The sequence below is a fragment of the Monopterus albus genome, unplaced genomic scaffold (assembly GCF_001952655.1).
Source record: "Monopterus albus unplaced genomic scaffold, M_albus_1.0 scaffold172.1, whole genome shotgun sequence".
NCBI lineage: Eukaryota > Metazoa > Chordata > Actinopteri > Synbranchiformes > Synbranchidae > Monopterus > Monopterus albus.
This window is the reverse complement of record NW_018128052.1, coordinates 93,087-109,538: the sequence shown is the minus strand read 5'-3', so window position 1 is coordinate 109,538 and position 16,452 is coordinate 93,087. Positions and strand designations below refer to the sequence as shown.

The following is a 16,452-nucleotide window of genomic DNA, read 5'->3' as shown; positions in this document are numbered from 1 at the left end:
AAATAGTACTAGAATTGATGAGTTTAAACATAAATATAAAGGTATGTGTCAATCAAGATATATTCAAGAACAGGCTTAATGATTGATTAGATGGAACATTGTGGGTGTGGTGTATGAATGTTAACACCTTGTATTAATTCTTTAGTATGTTACTTGTGTGGTGTAGAAGATAATTATTTAAGAATGTAATTATGTAAGAATGTTAACACTCTGTTATAATTTTTTTAGTATATTACTTGTGTGGTGTAGAAGAGAATTATTTATGTAGAGATACTGCTTGCAAACCAATGATGGTAAGATGATGTCATGGGGTAGGACTGGATAAGTCTGACTTCTTCCTACTCCATTCAAGCATGTACTAGGTATAAGCAAATTGATATTGGATTAGCATTTGTTGTATATGTGTAAAATTATGTGTGTTGATATATCAACTGTCTTTACATGCTTGAAAGAATAAATCAAATCAAATCAAATCAATATTGTTTTACTTTGCATTATATTTATGTTTTAAATGATTGATTTAGATTTTTGTTTATATTGACAATACTTTGTCTGTTACTTTTCTATTCTTAACACCAGCACCTTGTTTCTATCCCTTCTTTCCCCTTCCTGAATTTCCCTCGGGATCAATAAAGTACCCATCTTTGCTGCTGTAGCGATATTAATAAAGGTTAATCTTTATATTATAATAAACATTCCTCATCAGTGAAGTGTGTCTGCAGTATGTTACTCCTTGATCACATTCAAACTAAATGTGTCAAAGAGTTATGATAACACAGATACGATTTAAGGAGGGCAAAAGAGGCTTTTGAGTCAAGACAGTAATTTATAAAACTTACATAACTTAGCTTGAAAGGATGCACACTCCTCCATATGTTGTGTTTACAGATGGGGTATTGTCTTATATTACTATCATGATATTAAACAGCCTCAGATACACGGTATAGCTAACTAACTGTTGACACATGGGTGGATTCAAAACTAGCAATAAATCAACTTTGCTGATCTTACAAATAACCAACAAGCACACACACACAAGCTCTGCAGCCCGGCTAAACTAGCATGAGAGATGGTTAGCTAATAACATTGGCACTAAGCCACAAGTCCAACTGTATAAGAAGCTTAGGCTAATTGTTAGCTTTGCACAGCTACCGGATTAGAGCGAACCCAACAAAAATAGCTAGTTACCGTTTGAGCTCATACAAAGCCGACTAATTTACCCGGAGGTTTGCTGAAAGGGGAGGCTGGCTAGCTAGCCAGGCCGAGGGGAGCGAGGCATCATCCGCTAGTTAGCTGGATGGGCGGGGTGCGCATTGACAACCTCCCCAACAACAACACAAATCCACCTCTGTGCCAAGATTAATGCTCACCTGTTCCTAATAATACATGGGATGAAAATGCTGTCCCCTCGGCGTTTCTGCGCTGTTGACAGACGCTGTCACGACGGCACCGCTCGGTATTGTCGGTGCTGTTTGTCTCGCCTGCCTGGGTGTCCGTCCTCCTTGTCTGACTGTGTCCCCTCCTTGCTGGATCTTTCTCTGTCGCTCCGCTGCGGTCTGCTGCTGTCTGCAGGAGCACCGCCTCCATCCATCCTCCACACACCCGAACTTCACATCATCTGCAGCATGGAGCTGCTGGAACAGAAATTATGGGATGTTATTGTGAAAGGAGATAGGTGATACAAAGGAGCATTTCAAATATACTGGCCAACAGACAAAGGCGTGCAAAGTGTTTGAAATGAGGGGCCCTTTATCATAGGTCCATCCTTTTCAACAGATTTTACTTTCATCACTCATTGCCTGGCATGGATAGATTACTGAGTGTATAGGCCAGGGAGTCCCTGGGCTTAACCCACAAATATAGACAGGTGACAAATTAAAGGAAAACTTGGATAAATGAGTGGTGTCTTCCAGGATGACAGTGACCCATGACCCCATCCATAGGCAAAATGGGTCACTTAATAGTTTGATGAGTATGAAAATGATATGAATCATATGCTGTGGTCTTCACTATCACCAGACTTCAACCCACTTGAACACCTATGGGAGATTTTGGACTGAAGTGTTGGACAGCATGTCCACCACCACCATCAAAGGCATGGACAGCATGTCCACCACCACCATCAAAACACCAAATGAGGGAATATCTTTTGGAAGAATGGAAACCACCAAAATAAATGGCCATGAAGTGATGAAAATCACTATGCAACCATTTAGTGTAGAGGTCATTTTGTGTCTATTCCAGTGTGCGTCTTGATCTTACAGTGTCCTTACAGTTAGCAGGGCTTTTACAGTGTCTGTGCTCCAGGACTTGTGCTGTATTTCATGTATGTTGCTGGTATGTATCATCTGGCCTGACCAAAACAATGGAAGAAACTTGTTGAAGCTGTTTACTGTATGCCTCCGTATGCCTACCATCTTCATTGGGACTGGTCCTCTATGGCTCCTCCGTGCATCTCTATGTCACCGTCTGAAGTGCCTCAAGTATTTTGAAGTGATATTATATGTGTTTCACTTTCCTGTTACAGCAAAGGAGCTTTAATAAATGAACAAGTCAGAACATGTCAATTTTGAAAAATACCTTGCATTCATTGTTATAACAAATTAATATAAAAAATACAGATTTTCAGCATTATTTAATGTCTTATTAAAGCAGAATATATACTGTAATATTTGCCTGAGAAAATGGTTTCTTGTTGTTTTCTGGGCAGAAATTCACAGCATCTTTGACAATGATAAAATGACAAGTGTTTGGTTTTGCTGTTGTAGTTCCTGAGGGTCTGTGTTTGCACAGCCTACATGTCACAGTAATGCTCAAAGCTGGGCCCTAAGACCCTCTGGGGCCCCAAGAGAACTCAAGCCTCATTGAATGTCAGTGGATGTTGGTAATTTGATTAACTGTTTCATGTCTGTCCTTCCTGGAGAAAGTATCCATCCTCTGTTACTCTTCCACAAGTTCCTTCAAACTTTCTTCATGATGAAGACTTGCTTTAGGGAGCCTGCCCGTGTCCTAATCAGAATCAGCTTTATTGGCCAGGTGTGTTGGACACACCAGGACTTTGACTCTTGTACAGTTGCTTTCAATGTGCATGTAGAAGTCCTTCGGTAAAGCAGTGAACAGACAAGTAAACAATATAAGGCTGAGAAACAAAAAGAAAAAAAAGAATGTGCAAACAAGAAAAATGCATTAGGAAAAAAATTAAAGTACTTATAAATAGATAACTATACATAGACACAGTTTAGATGCATTTTCCAGATCAATTTATACAAAAGTGTATTTACATGCATTGCAGTGAGGGTTGTTGTCCTGTCCAGAGGGGAGGAGTTCAAACTGTTTGTGTCCAGGGTGCGAGGGGTCTGCAGAAATCTTCTCTGCTCACCTTTTGGCCCTTGAAGTGTACACGTCCTCCATGGAGGGCAGGCTGGCACTGATGGTTCTTTCTGGAGTCCTGACTGTCTGCAGTAGTCTGTTCCTGTCCTGTTTTGTTGCTGAGCCAAACCAGATGGTGATGGATGAGCAATAAACAGACTCAATGATTCCTCTGTAGAGCTGTGACAGCAGCTCTTGAGGCAGGTTGAACTTCCTAAGCTGGAGCAGGAAGTACAGCCTTTTGGTTCCACCTTGATGATGGTGCTGATGTTGGATGTCCACTTCAGGTCCTGGGAGATAGTGGAGCCCAGGGGCTTGAAGGACTCTACTGCTGATAGAGTGCTGCTGAGTAAGGTAAGGAGGAGTAGGATGGGGGGACTCCTCCTAAAGTCCACTGTCATCTCCACTGTTTTGAGCATGTTCAGCTCCAGGTTGTTGTGACCTCACCACAGGACCAGCTGTTCAACCCCTGTCTGTAGGCTGACTCGTCACCGTCTCAGATGAGACTGATGACACTGTGTCATCTGCAAACTTTAGGAGTTTACGTAACAGAAGGGTCCTCTGAGGTGCAGTCATTGGTGTAGAGTGAAAACAGCAGCAGGGAGAGCACACAAAAGGTCTAAGACTAGAAGGCATCAAATGCTGTACAGACTGCAAATCCCCTTGAGGCACAATTGTGATTTGTAATATTAGGCTGTAAATAAAATCAACTTGACTTGATATTATTATCCCATGTTTCAGCCCTGTGTCAAAATTGAAGACCCTTATTAATTTTATTTATAATGTGCTTGTGAGGCTCATATTCCTAACCCTACTTTGGGGCCAGGGAGTACAACTCCATAGGAGTAGTGGTTGGTACATACTGTTCACACAATGCATAGATGGTGGCTGGCGAGGCTCATTAGTAGCCCAACAACAACGTCTTGCCATGTAGCCCCAAATATGATGATGACAAAGATACTAGATAGGTGCATACTTTTGTTACAAACGTATATATTTGAAACGACAAGGATAAGTGGTATAGTGATTCAAAACACTGGCGAATCATAGTGAATTACAACTGAATCGGACAACACAGGGTTATGAAATGAGACACCATGAGTACTGCTGATAGCTGGCAATATAATAAAGCTAAAAAACAACAAAAATTCATGAACAGTTGAGCATATTTATTTAACTGAAGAGAAAAATTCTGAGTTGGAAAAAATACTATGATTTTCTCAGTATAGGTACTGGATTTCATACAATAGCACAGTAATCCTCAATAAGACTTAACTTGCCTCCTCAGCTACACTTTGCTTTCAACACACTTTCCTCAACAACTGCACTGCTTCATCAGTACACATCTCCAACAAGTAAATGTTACAAAAAATACTTCTATATGCCAAAATATATCTGTACAGTGTCAACACACAGTGAAGGAACACATGATAAAAAAAATGTAATAGTAATGTAAAAGTAAAGTAACAAGCACAGTCCTGAAGTGGAAACATCTTTGATTAGACTGGGCAGGACACTAGACAGGGCCTGTGCTAAGATAGGTGAATTCATTTATTTACAGCTGTGGACTATATTTTGAGGGTAATCAAGATCTCACAATTAAGACAATATCCACATAAAAGACACATTTTGTGTCTCTGTTAGTTCCATCCGTTGACTGTATATACGATGGACATGGCGTCACCACTTCCCTCCATTATGCAACAGTCAAGTCAAAATATCGTGAATATGGCAGCTGCCATCTTGCTTTTGTGCAAGCAAGATTGTATATAATCAAATCAAACTTATTAAAAACACAATTACCTGAAAAATGACCCGTTATACACACATCAGCATGAAAATATCTATCAAAAACAACAGAAATCACCTCTGGGGAAAAAAAAAACATCATTTGATTCATATTTTGAGTTTTTTTGTTTTGCTCATGTCCAATCTGCTAACATGGAGGAGGCGGGATTTATGACCTATACTGCAACCAGCCACCAGGTGGCTTCACTTCTGGGAGCTGTCCATCCTATATACAGTCAGTGGTTCCTACTGCTGCATGATCCATGAAGACTCTTCAAATTACTCTATTTTACTCTAAATCACAGACTGATGACACAGTGTGGGTTTTCTGTCTGTTCTACTACTAATGATAGTTTTATCAGTGTTGAGTGATCACACTCTTTGCATTAGTAGCACAATAAAAGGCCCCAAAAGACAACATACAGATACACAAACATGATAAATTATAAAAGCTACTCAAAAGCTACTACAGGGTGACTTGTTCATTTGGAATGAAACTGCCATTATATACAAAGTAATTTAACTTACATATGTATCGTATATTATGTTTCTTGAGTAAAATCTGAGATGGTTTTGTTTAAAATATCTTCAAAGCATTATCAAAATGAAATAAATTAAGAATCTATTGCAGGTGCTTTCCAGAGCTGTTCGATGATACTACATTTGTTTCACAACTACACACTTTTGGAAAGTAACTGCAATCACCAGATGAGGTATTTTCCTCACTCTTCTTGGCACTTCACTATACGCACACATACACAAATTTGAACTGTTTATAGGTTTTTCAGTCATAAAAAAAACATGCCTGTATAGCAGCAAAACTCATAAAAATGCTGCTTCTACCTGATCACAGATCAGACAGACCACCCTTTAAACATACCTGGAGGGAGTGTAATCTGACCCCAGACCTGTGTATGCACAACCTCTCCTATACCACAACAGACTTTTTCAACAGTTGCTGACAAAATGACACCAACACTCACAGCACATCCATATGACACAAAACAAGCATAAGGCCACACATGATCAACAAAGAGAAACCAAACTGCCTCTTTTAGAGGAGTGACATTCAGTGCTTCAGTGGTTCACCTAGGTAAGGCATTGGTCCACCTTTTATCTTCTTCTTTTTTTTTTGGCACACAAAAACATAGATTTACATGCTGACAAGTACACACTTGTGCCTCATTTAAGTAGTCCAGAGCGTAACAGTCAGCTCTGTACTGTAACAACAACATCTGTGAGGCCAACTTGTGTTCAACATTCCAGTTGTAGTTTTTACCAGGGAGACCTTGTATCCCTTTAATACAAAAGTAAAATCCATTAATTTGTCTGTATTCATTCCAGAGAAGCCTGTCCAAATGTTGCATGACCATCTGGCACTACTTAGGCTGGAGTTTTTTGGGTGTCCCCTGCTTCTTAGTCTGCCATAAATGGCTGGCAATGGTGATGGCATCCACACTGGCGGACATGGTTTTGGCTGGGATCTGGCTGAACTGCTTCCTGTCTGAGTTGTACTTATACAGGCCCTCAATCATCTTAGTCTTGATGCTTCTTGGCCCGATGCCAGCCAGCTTGGTGATCTCCTCGGTCTCGGGACAGTAAGTATACACAGACCTGAACTGGCATCCGGCATCACGGAACAACACGAGGAAGTTATTGGCTTCAGATTTTTCCATTTCCTACAGCAAATCACAGAGAAAAATCAGTAAGTGCAGAATATCTTCTTAATGCAACACACATCCATATAAATGCTAGACATACATCAAGTATCTTGTTTTTCTGCCCTTCGTTGACCTTGCCAGCGAGGCAACAGTGAGCCAGGGCATTCTGGATGATGTGTTTGTTAGACTTGGCGCTGGGCTCCTTGTATAGTTTGGGTCCTGGGGAAGAGAAGAAAGTGCAGGTTTACAATGATCATTTTCTGTACAGTAGCTATGTAAATGTACAGTACATGAACTAATAAACAGTGGTTCTAATACCTGTGTATTCAGTGTTGGAGGGAGTGGAGGAGGTAGTAGAATCATTTTCCCAGTCCTTCTCTCCGTTACGACTACCAGCCGAAGGACAAGAAGAAAAGCCTTCTGCAGAGTCTGGCCTGGAGACGAGTACATACAGCAAAATGACAAATATGACAACAAACACATAAAGGCGGATAAGGTACGGAATGAGAGCATACAGACATGCACACAAACAAAAACACAGAGAGATGTGTTGAAACAAAGTCAGACACCGTGACACAATTCTCTAAACCCTGCCTTTGCTGTTTTCTTGCGTTACATCAAACTGTACATACTCTGACAATGCTGTGCAGTGAAGGATAGAGAGGCATGTTCAGACAAGCAAAGCAAAGTCTTTATGGTTACAGTACTGCCAGAGATGATCTCAAGTACTTGTGGTGGAAACAGCAAACACAGTGGTAAAGCGCGGAGCAGCCAGCGCAGAGCAGAAAGCAAATAACAGCCTGAGTGCGAATGATAGAGGATAAAGAGCAGGGGAACTGAGTCAGAAACAGCTCAGCCATGCAGGGACTTTACTACAGAATATACAAAAAGAATTGAAGGTTAACACGTCTGTCTTCTTTTATGCATCTGTGTTGAATGAATGTCATTAATTGGATGAAAGCAGGCTGAGTCTAAGTTACATGGATCTATACGTATTTACAGTAGTTTACTACACGTCATCTATCCAAGCACGTCTTTTCGGAGCATTACTAACCTGCCCTTTCTTTCTTTGGGAGAACTTAGAAAGAACGGGATATGGGCAGAAGCTACTTTATTGCTTCTGCAGGATGCATGCAAAAAACTAAAGAAAAAAGCAGAGAAGGATAAAAGAGAATCCAGCTGCACACTGTAAACCAGAAAACCATAAGTGCAATAACCATAAGGAGACCATAAACAAGTCATGTCAGAGACTTAATATATGATAGCAATAATTTCATTAATAAAACCGATAGCTGAGTGTTTAATAACTGGGGGCAGTAAGGAAATGTGGGGTGGGAGGTTTAAATGTTATGACTTAAATTGTGGAAGTGAGCGTAAAAATGGTGAAACAATAGAGTGCCATGGGGTGACATATTTTTGTAGGCCAGCCCAGAAGTTAGCATCACCTTAGTTCCTTCGACAAAAAGCCAATGGGATTTTTCAAAAGGCTTTTGGTTTATTGCAGAAAATAAGCTCTGTGACAACAGTTTATGACATACTGTATACACGTTGCTCAGCAAGATAATCTTCAGGTGAACACCACTTTATGATTTCTGAAGCCAAAAATACAATCACCAGACATAAAAAACTATTGTTAGGCTATAAACAAACTACACCACAGTCCCATAATGTCAGCATCGCTGATTTCTAGCACTTACTTCTGCTACAAAATCCTTTCCTCTTAGCGTGACCTGATCCAGCTAGTGATGATGGCTGGGTCAGTCAGTTAGAATAGTTTACAAGTGTGTGAGTTTAAACATAATGAGGCTGTAAAGGATGACATTTAATATCCCAGATAGCCTCTACAGTCACATTTAACCACTTGCTAGCAACAGCCTTTTTTAAGACTCATGAAATCATTAAAAATCACGAGTGGAGTACTTACTAATGTACTTTATGTCACAGAACAAAATGTGAAAATGTACTGACCTTGTGTTAGTCACAGACCTTATTTCAAGCGTCCAACCAAAAACCCATTAAAAAAACCCACTGACTTCAGTGCGAGGAAAGTGGAAGTTGCTGAAAAGGCTGACTCCCTTCTAGGTTTTAGGACTCACTACTACGGCACTCTATAAAAAAAAAACACTGCTCAGCTGCAGAAACCAAGTGTAGTATTTAAAAAGGTAAAACTGAAATAAAGGTTTTTCTAAGATCCTTGCTGTAGCTACTTTTGTATAAACATAACTAGTGTGATATTGATGTAATCTAAAACTACATATGACTGTAAGGAACTTGATGTTGCATGTAAAGTGCACATGAAAACTGAAGTCAGCTCATATTTGTTGGACAATTTTGATTAGTAACTCTGATTTTGGATGAGAATGAAGATGTCTAAAGAAGACCAAAGATCTTGGAATCAAGAAAGTAACTGATCTGTGTCATCTTGAAAGATAAGAGCACACAGTGTTGGTGCGTGATTACTGTACAGTGTCAGTGTTTTTGTTTTGTATTTTCCACCTAAATGAGAGGTGTAATTCTTTGTTTTTTAAAGTAAATCTTAGACTACAATTACAATATTTGTTTTGGTATTTTTTTTAACATAAATTAAATGATGTATCTAATCCCACCCACAGACAGAAAGTGGGTCTTACCTGTTGTTCTTCCTGTTATTTGGCTGGTCTCTGTCATTGTCAGCAAGACTGAGCGATGCCAAAGAAACACTAGATACTGAGAAGCCTCGAGGATGCACCCCTACAACATAACAACGTTCAATCATGGATCAAGTGGCTGCTGTGTAGTGATACTGTGTGTTTGAGCATGCTCTTTGTGTTGTGCTCACCTGTTGCTCTGACAGGAGGAGTAGACAACTCTGTGAGGTCCCTGTGGATGGACTTGGGACGTGGCTTCTTCTTGAGACTTCCAGATCGAGGCTTGATGACTTCATTCATGTCCTCCATCAGCTTGAGCTGCTTCCTCCTCAAATACTCATTCCTGATGTATTCCTTCCTCGCTTTTTCTTCATCCTTCTTCTGCTGCTCCTCCTCTGCTTTCAACCTGCAGGAGGAGAAAACAATTAGGATTCTTTAACCTGAGAAAAATGATTTCTGTACATTGTTGTTTTCAACAGAGCAGGACAGCCTCGTGTCTGCTATAACCCCATAAACAGACCGTGCAGCTTCTCTCTTATGCTCCTGGTCGAGCTCCTGCTGTTGTTTCCTTTCCTGAGCCTCCTTCTCCCTTCTCAGCCTCTTCTCTAGCAGCGCTGCTTTCTTTGCTGCCATGTCCTCTTCCCCTTTCACATCATCCTGATGTTTAATGAAACATAACCATAGTTTATAAAGGATCAGTAAGACAATGATGTCTATATTTTTGTCATTTGTCCTCTCAGAAATCAAATGAGAAATGAGAGGGTGCGGAATCCTGATAGTTACATGAGCCGTTTTTAAAGGAAATATTTTTATTTGACAACATTAAATTCATGCATAAATTAAAAGCATTCACTCAAGTCTGGGGGAAAGTGGTGTTTAAATAGGCAAATATTGACCTTATGTTAACAAAAGAACTGACATTGCTCTATAATCACAGCTCTAATACACTATGTGATCATAGTTTGATTGTAGTTGTATCCAAACTAGGGGGTGGGGGCCACTTGGGGGCTGCAAGCCAGGGCAGGAGGCACACATGACAATGCTTGTCAAATACAGGTGCAACTAACTTTACCATCTGCTGCACTGTACTGCAATAACCAATCATTTGTTTGGGACAACACAGGAATAAGAGCTGATCTGATGCAAGCAAAGCTGCCAAGGTTAAACAGGAAGAAAGGCCATTTGTGTTACTCCTGAAGGACACATGTCAAGCAAATCCAAAATATGTAGCTCACCTTGAAGAAGAATCCACAGCACATCTTTTGGTCTTCTCCACAAGTGTCACCTCCAGCTTCTTCTTCTATAGTTGTCTCCTCACTGCCACCATCTGGAGGCTTAAACCCAGACAGAGGCACCTCCACCAAGTCTCTCCTGTCCTGGGGGTCTCCTTTGAGCCTGCTGCCAGTGGGCCCTTGGATCTCAGACACTGGCTGACACAACATCTGTGATGTCCTTGACTGTTTGACTTCAGCCTTCGACTGAGCCTGCTCTGCCTCTCTCCTCTCCCCCTGTCGCTGCTGATAATCCTTCTCTTTTGCTGCTTCTTTAGTGGGAGGCTGAGGAGTGCCAGCACTCTTCTTTGCCACTGTCTCTTCTTTGTCTTTACTCTTTTCTTTGTTGTTCTTGGCCTCTTGGTTCTTGTTTTCCCCAGGCCCCTCATCATGACTCAAGTAGGCAAAAGAGCTGAGCTGGGTTTGACTGGTGGTGAAACGTCTCAGTCTGGGTAGGCTGTCCACTGAGGTCGGGGTGTTTAGCATTCGGCTGAAGGGAGTGACCTTCAGGTCATTTGGTCGTGGAGTCCGAGGTGTCCTGGCATGGAAGGAGGCTGGTCTCCGCTTGATGCCAGCAGGGGAGTGATTGGGGTCACGAGGAGACCCGGACGAAGACAGGATGGGGGACAGCGACCCCACAGAGCCTTGGCCTGATCCCCGGCCTGTTACACTACTGCTACGCAACTCACGGAGCTGCCTGTGTGGAACAAACACCCACAAGTGTTTATATAATCATGAAAAAATTATTTTTCTGACAACATGAATATTTACCACGTGATACCTGTGTGGAGATGGAGCAGGTGGAGGAATGACCCAGGCTTGCTGCTGCTGCTCTCTCATGGCCATGATCTTCTCCTGCTGCTGGGCCAAACGCTGCATCTCTGTCTGCAGGAAGCCCAGTGACGTGTTCAGCCTCTCAATGGAGCGTGTGTATTCTGCAAGGTCGATTTCTCCTGGAGCCACACCTGTATTACCACATGCACAAATATCTTGGTCAGTCCTTGAAAACACACAATTTCAGCAGTTTTCTTAACATTTTATAAACTCATAGATCAGTCAGTAACTTCTGTTGTTGGCCCACCTCCACCATCCTCACAGGGAGATTTGGGGGCAGCTCCATCTGGTTTGCATCTCTCTGCCCGCTCTATGCTGCCCTGGCTAGTTTCCTTAGAGGATGTGAGTACCTCTGGGGAGGGGGTTTCTGCTCCCCCTGAGCTTGAGCTGAGGGGAGAAGTGACTCCTTTTCTTTTCACTACATTCAGAAAGGCTGTTCTGCCCATCCTCTGGCGATGGCGGGTAAAAGCTGCTTCCACCTGGAAATGTGATAAGTGTGACATGATGTGAACTTTTACACTTAAAGCTACACTACTGGCCATCTTTGTTTGTCTGTATCTGTTTACCTTCTTCTTCTGGGCCTCAATGGCTCTGCGTTTTTCTTCTAGCTTCATTCTCAGCTGAATCATCTCTGAGGCTATAAGGTGGGAGGGGTCTCTTGGGGTTGGCACTGCAGGAGTTGGAGATGTGATTGGCAAAGGAGGTGAAGAGATCTAGAAAAACAGGGCAAAGATCATTAATATTAATTCAAAGCTAATCTACATCAACTCAGACTATTTCTCCCTCTGCAAAAAGACTGAATAACAGAGTAAGTCAGAAACCTGAGAAGTGGTATTTCTGGGGTGTGCATATGGCACGCTGAGGTCTGAACTCTCTGGTGTGGTTCCTCCACTACTCTTCCCCTCTAATTTCCTGAACTTCTGCTCTGCAAAGCTTGTCATCCGCACCATGCCTCCTCCAGAGCCACCAGAGGATGAGACGGGGCTGACAGTGTGAGATCTGTGGAGTGTGGGTGCTGAACTGGGATAGGGACTGCTCCTGTCACCTCCATCTCCCCTCTCACATTGAAGGTTAGTGTCACCGACCCCTTTGTGTCCTCCTTCCCTGTTTTCCCCCTTCTCTGGACGGTCAGGCAGAGGGCATGACCTGGTCATGGCCTCACAGTCTGGGTCCATATCTGAATAGTCTCTAAGAGAAGAGGAGTCCTCATCCAAGCTCTGGATGTCCTCAGTCCTCACTTGGATGCCAGTGTCAACTTCATCAGTGGACACGGAGGTGGGGTCGTGGTCATTCAGCTGACCCTTAGTTGAACCTAGGTCGTCGCCTTGACCTTGGACCCCTGGAGGATCTGACGGCTGCGCACCATGGAGAAAGAAGCCACTGTCTCCGTCGCCCATGCCCAGGCTTGCGTTTGGCCTTTCTGTGTCATGGATAATCTTCAGGGCCTCCTCAATGCTTGGAGGGGTTGACGGGCTGATGGGGCCACTGTGATTGCAATGGTGATTGTTGGAGCTGTGGTTGCTGTCCGGGAGGACTCCATTGGAGCACCTAAAGATAGTGAAAGATGATGGATGCTAATTTCACATAAAATACATATAATATTTATGTATCTACATTTATTATACTATATACTATAAAATGAGATGTAATTAGACCTGATCCAAATCAGATGTGCTATAACATCATACAGACATGTGGTTGCTGATCAAATAATTCATTTGCAATTAGTCTGTAATTTTCAAAATTTTTTATGTAGATTTTTAAGAAAAACAATCATTAATCACTATCACTAAGCAAATGAACACAAGATATATGGCTTTATTAATAGCTACTGTCTGACCCAGCACACTGAATAAATGAATTCAGCTGAGCAAAACTGTGATAATCATTTAACCAGTAAACTTAATAATGCCAATAATGAATTTGTCTCACATAACAAATATTATAAAATTCTCCAAAAGTAAAAGCTTACCCCTTTAAACTTACAATTTACAGGATAATGTAATATCTACTAACGCCTCACTGTGCCGTACCTGCTTTGGTTCTTGATGGAGAATGTGTTGTTCCGCCCCAGGGGTTTGTGTGGGGTGAAGCCCTCGGCCTCCTCTGGTATGTGTCTGCCCTGGCCATTTACTCTGGTGGGCATGAGGGAGAGGTGGCGCTTCATGCCTCCTCGAGATGCATAGTGAACTTTGAACCCAAGACCGTCACTGCTGGCAGAGCGGGTCATACCACGGAGGGATGGGGCTTCACAGGGTGGCACCATTTGGTCTCCCTCCAGAGGAATCTCAAAGGAGATCCCCTGAGAGGAGGAGCTGAGGGAGGAGGGTCATTTGCCGTTAGAGTAACAGGGAAACAACAGACTGCGTTGTAGGTCAGTGAAGGAATGTAGGGCTGATAGAGTTCATGAACTAACCGTTTTTCTTTGGGCCACGTTCCAACACAACCATCTACATAGGACATGGAGGTAGATCTCTTAATTATGCCTGCTGCAGACACAGAGTAGTTTGTTTAAGTATATTACTGAATCTATAATAGCTACATTTTTAAGTACAGGATTCAAATGCAGTAGGGGAGCATTACTGCATAACTCTAAATCTGCCACTAGAGGGCCTCTGGTTTCAAAACAAAACACATCCACACTTTTCTCTAGTGTTCTGTATTCAAGCCCCCAAGTAACTACTGCATATCAGCAGGACCCTCTGTTTTACCTGACCGGGTCTTACCTACGATCAGCCAGCCAGCAGCATATCTGTGTCCCCATGATCACTAAAGATATACCCTCAACCGTTGCTGTAAATGACCAATGTGATTTCTATGAGTATACATAATCTTTGCCCTAGCAAACTCATGTATATATTGTACCATTGGGTCCCCCAGAATGCCTTAGAGGGGATGCACCTGGCAGGGTCCTCTTAGAGGCTATAACAAAATGGTTTTCTCTGCATACAGTACTGGTGTGCCACTTAATATATTTTACCTTCAGCAGGGATATTCTCTGGGCTGTCAGGTCTGTCTGCATAGTTTTGTTTGACGGGACTGGGAAAAGCAGCCATATTTCTACAGGACACAAGCTCACAGACTGCAGAAGACAACACAAAATATGTCATACATGTAACACTGATTTGTAACTTTGAATTAACTTTCAAGTTACCAGTTACCATCATGATACCTGTGAACAAATAGCATGCCGATATTGCACTGATATAGCACTGTACCGTTTGGGTTGAAGACTCTGGGCTGTACAAATGAGGGCTTAACCACTTCAAACCACCAGAAAAGCTCAGCCATAAACACCAGGTAGTTACTCTGTAAGACCATGCACACAAACACACACATTTTTGTGGTTAATGTTGCAGTCATACAAAAGGATATTTATCAACGTCATTATCACAACATTTGGATCTTTGCAGCTGTAGCTCCTTCTCCCCGTTTGTCTCCATAAAGATGAAATTGCAGTACGAAAGTGTTTTGACTGATCACTGAGGTCATGGTCTGCCAACTGTTGCTAAGTAACAGGCTCAGATGTGTTTGAGTTTGTGCATGAGTATGTACTTGAATATTTATTCATGTATCATCCGAGTTATTTAATGTAAGACCCATATGCCTCTTGAGAAACACCGTCTGGAGTTTAGCTTAAATATGTCACATGCACAGGTAGATGCACATAGCAGTGAGTGAGTGACCCACATCAAAAATCAATGCATTCATGTTATAAACAGCTCTGGAGGCCTATACAGATGATTGTATGTGGAGGAAACACACACTAACTAACTAGTTCTATCTAGTGGGAATAAAATGACAAAACCAACAAAAACTAAGATTTCTTTCCCTCTATACTGCTACACTTATTTTGGAGGCAGCAAAGTGAACTGCTCATTATGATGCACAACATTTCTTCTTATGTAATGTATCAAATGAAGGGACACACACACAAGATTCATTAGGCAGTGAGTCTGTGGTGAATGGGCAGAGCCTTTATGGAGCCTTCATGGAGGCTTCTCCATTTTTCACCCTCCTTTGCCTACTTGCACTTTCATAGCACTATACCGTATAATCAATACAAACACACTATAAACAATGTAAAGAACAAGAAGTGAATAAAGAAAGAGAGAAACACAGAGCAAAAAGTGGGAAAACTATCTGCTGTGTTGCTCTGGAGAACAGAAATTCCCAGTCAGCTTGGACTGTGACTTGAATCCAAATGCTTCTACCCACGCTCTCTGCATACTATTTACCCACACAGGCTGTGCCGCTTCTAATGTCAGCCTGCAAGAGGATGCTTTTACCTTGTACAATAATTCTGCTATTAATGGAACACGTGTGTGAAATGGGGCTATCTCTGCCTGAGCGAATCAGGAGCTGTATTGTTTGTAAAGTTGACAGATTTTGTTGTTTGATAAAAAAAACAAAACAAACAAAAAACAAACAAACAGTGGGACTGTGGAGGGGAGAAGAACAAGAGAGACAGGCAGAGACGGGTCAGGACTGTGAATCTCCTCTGATTGGGGAAGGGTGTATCTGGCCCGTAGCATCTACAAAAGCACCAACACACACAGGCTGTCGTATTCAGTTCATTTGGCAGCAAAGCAAAACTCACTGTAGCAAAATGATCTTTCTGTCCCTAATACTGTACAAGCACACACATACACACAATAGCAACCCTTGTGAGAACCAATCCTACTACAGTACGCACATATTCATTATTAAGCTTTTCCATGGATGACTCACTTTTGCCTGTTTGTAATTTGTCAACCTGGCTCTTGTTATTCCCCAAAACTCCCTTCTTTTCACTCTTACATCTGAATCCACATCCTTCACATTCATTTATAGGAATATTTCACCATCTGCCTCCCTACCTTTATGGATGCATGTGCGTAGAGCATGTCCTCCAGGCTGAAG

General features: G+C 42.0%; 2 protein-coding genes across 5 annotated transcripts in view; both read right to left on the bottom strand.

The window, feature by feature from the left end:
• Positions 1 to 1,735, bottom strand: part of wdr47a (WD repeat domain 47a) — a 16,661-nt gene extending 14,926 nt beyond the window's left edge. Inside the window, exon 1 of one of the 4 annotated variants that reach the window (XM_020616060.1) lies at positions 1,371 to 1,735. The gene's annotated coding sequence lies outside the window, so the exon portion shown is untranslated. Of the gene's footprint in view, positions 1 to 1,188; positions 1,338 to 1,370 lie in introns of those variants that run through there. The other 3 variants (XM_020616063.1, XM_020616061.1, XM_020616062.1) reach the window with 3 other exon arrangements.
• A 3,590-nt stretch (positions 1,736 to 5,325) lies between these two features.
• Positions 5,326 to 16,452, bottom strand: part of camsap2b (calmodulin regulated spectrin-associated protein family, member 2b) — a 29,210-nt gene continuing 18,083 nt past the window's right edge. Inside the window, exons 6-21 of the mRNA XM_020615970.1 lie at positions 16,410 to 16,446; positions 14,769 to 14,859; positions 14,531 to 14,632; positions 13,967 to 14,039; positions 13,584 to 13,865; positions 12,372 to 13,098; positions 12,117 to 12,263; positions 11,798 to 12,029; positions 11,498 to 11,681; positions 10,681 to 11,413; positions 9,966 to 10,102; positions 9,637 to 9,851; positions 9,449 to 9,548; positions 7,137 to 7,252; positions 6,919 to 7,037; positions 5,326 to 6,836 (exon numbers count right to left, since the gene is read on the bottom strand). Of these exons, the coding sequence (XP_020471626.1) occupies positions 6,537 to 6,836; positions 6,919 to 7,037; positions 7,137 to 7,252; positions 9,449 to 9,548; positions 9,637 to 9,851; positions 9,966 to 10,102; positions 10,681 to 11,413; positions 11,498 to 11,681; positions 11,798 to 12,029; positions 12,117 to 12,263; positions 12,372 to 13,098; positions 13,584 to 13,865; positions 13,967 to 14,039; positions 14,531 to 14,632; positions 14,769 to 14,859; positions 16,410 to 16,446 (3,595 nt within the window). The 3' untranslated portion in view covers positions 5,326 to 6,536. The remainder of the gene's footprint in view (positions 6,837 to 6,918; positions 7,038 to 7,136; positions 7,253 to 9,448; positions 9,549 to 9,636; positions 9,852 to 9,965; positions 10,103 to 10,680; positions 11,414 to 11,497; positions 11,682 to 11,797; positions 12,030 to 12,116; positions 12,264 to 12,371; positions 13,099 to 13,583; positions 13,866 to 13,966; positions 14,040 to 14,530; positions 14,633 to 14,768; positions 14,860 to 16,409; positions 16,447 to 16,452) is intronic.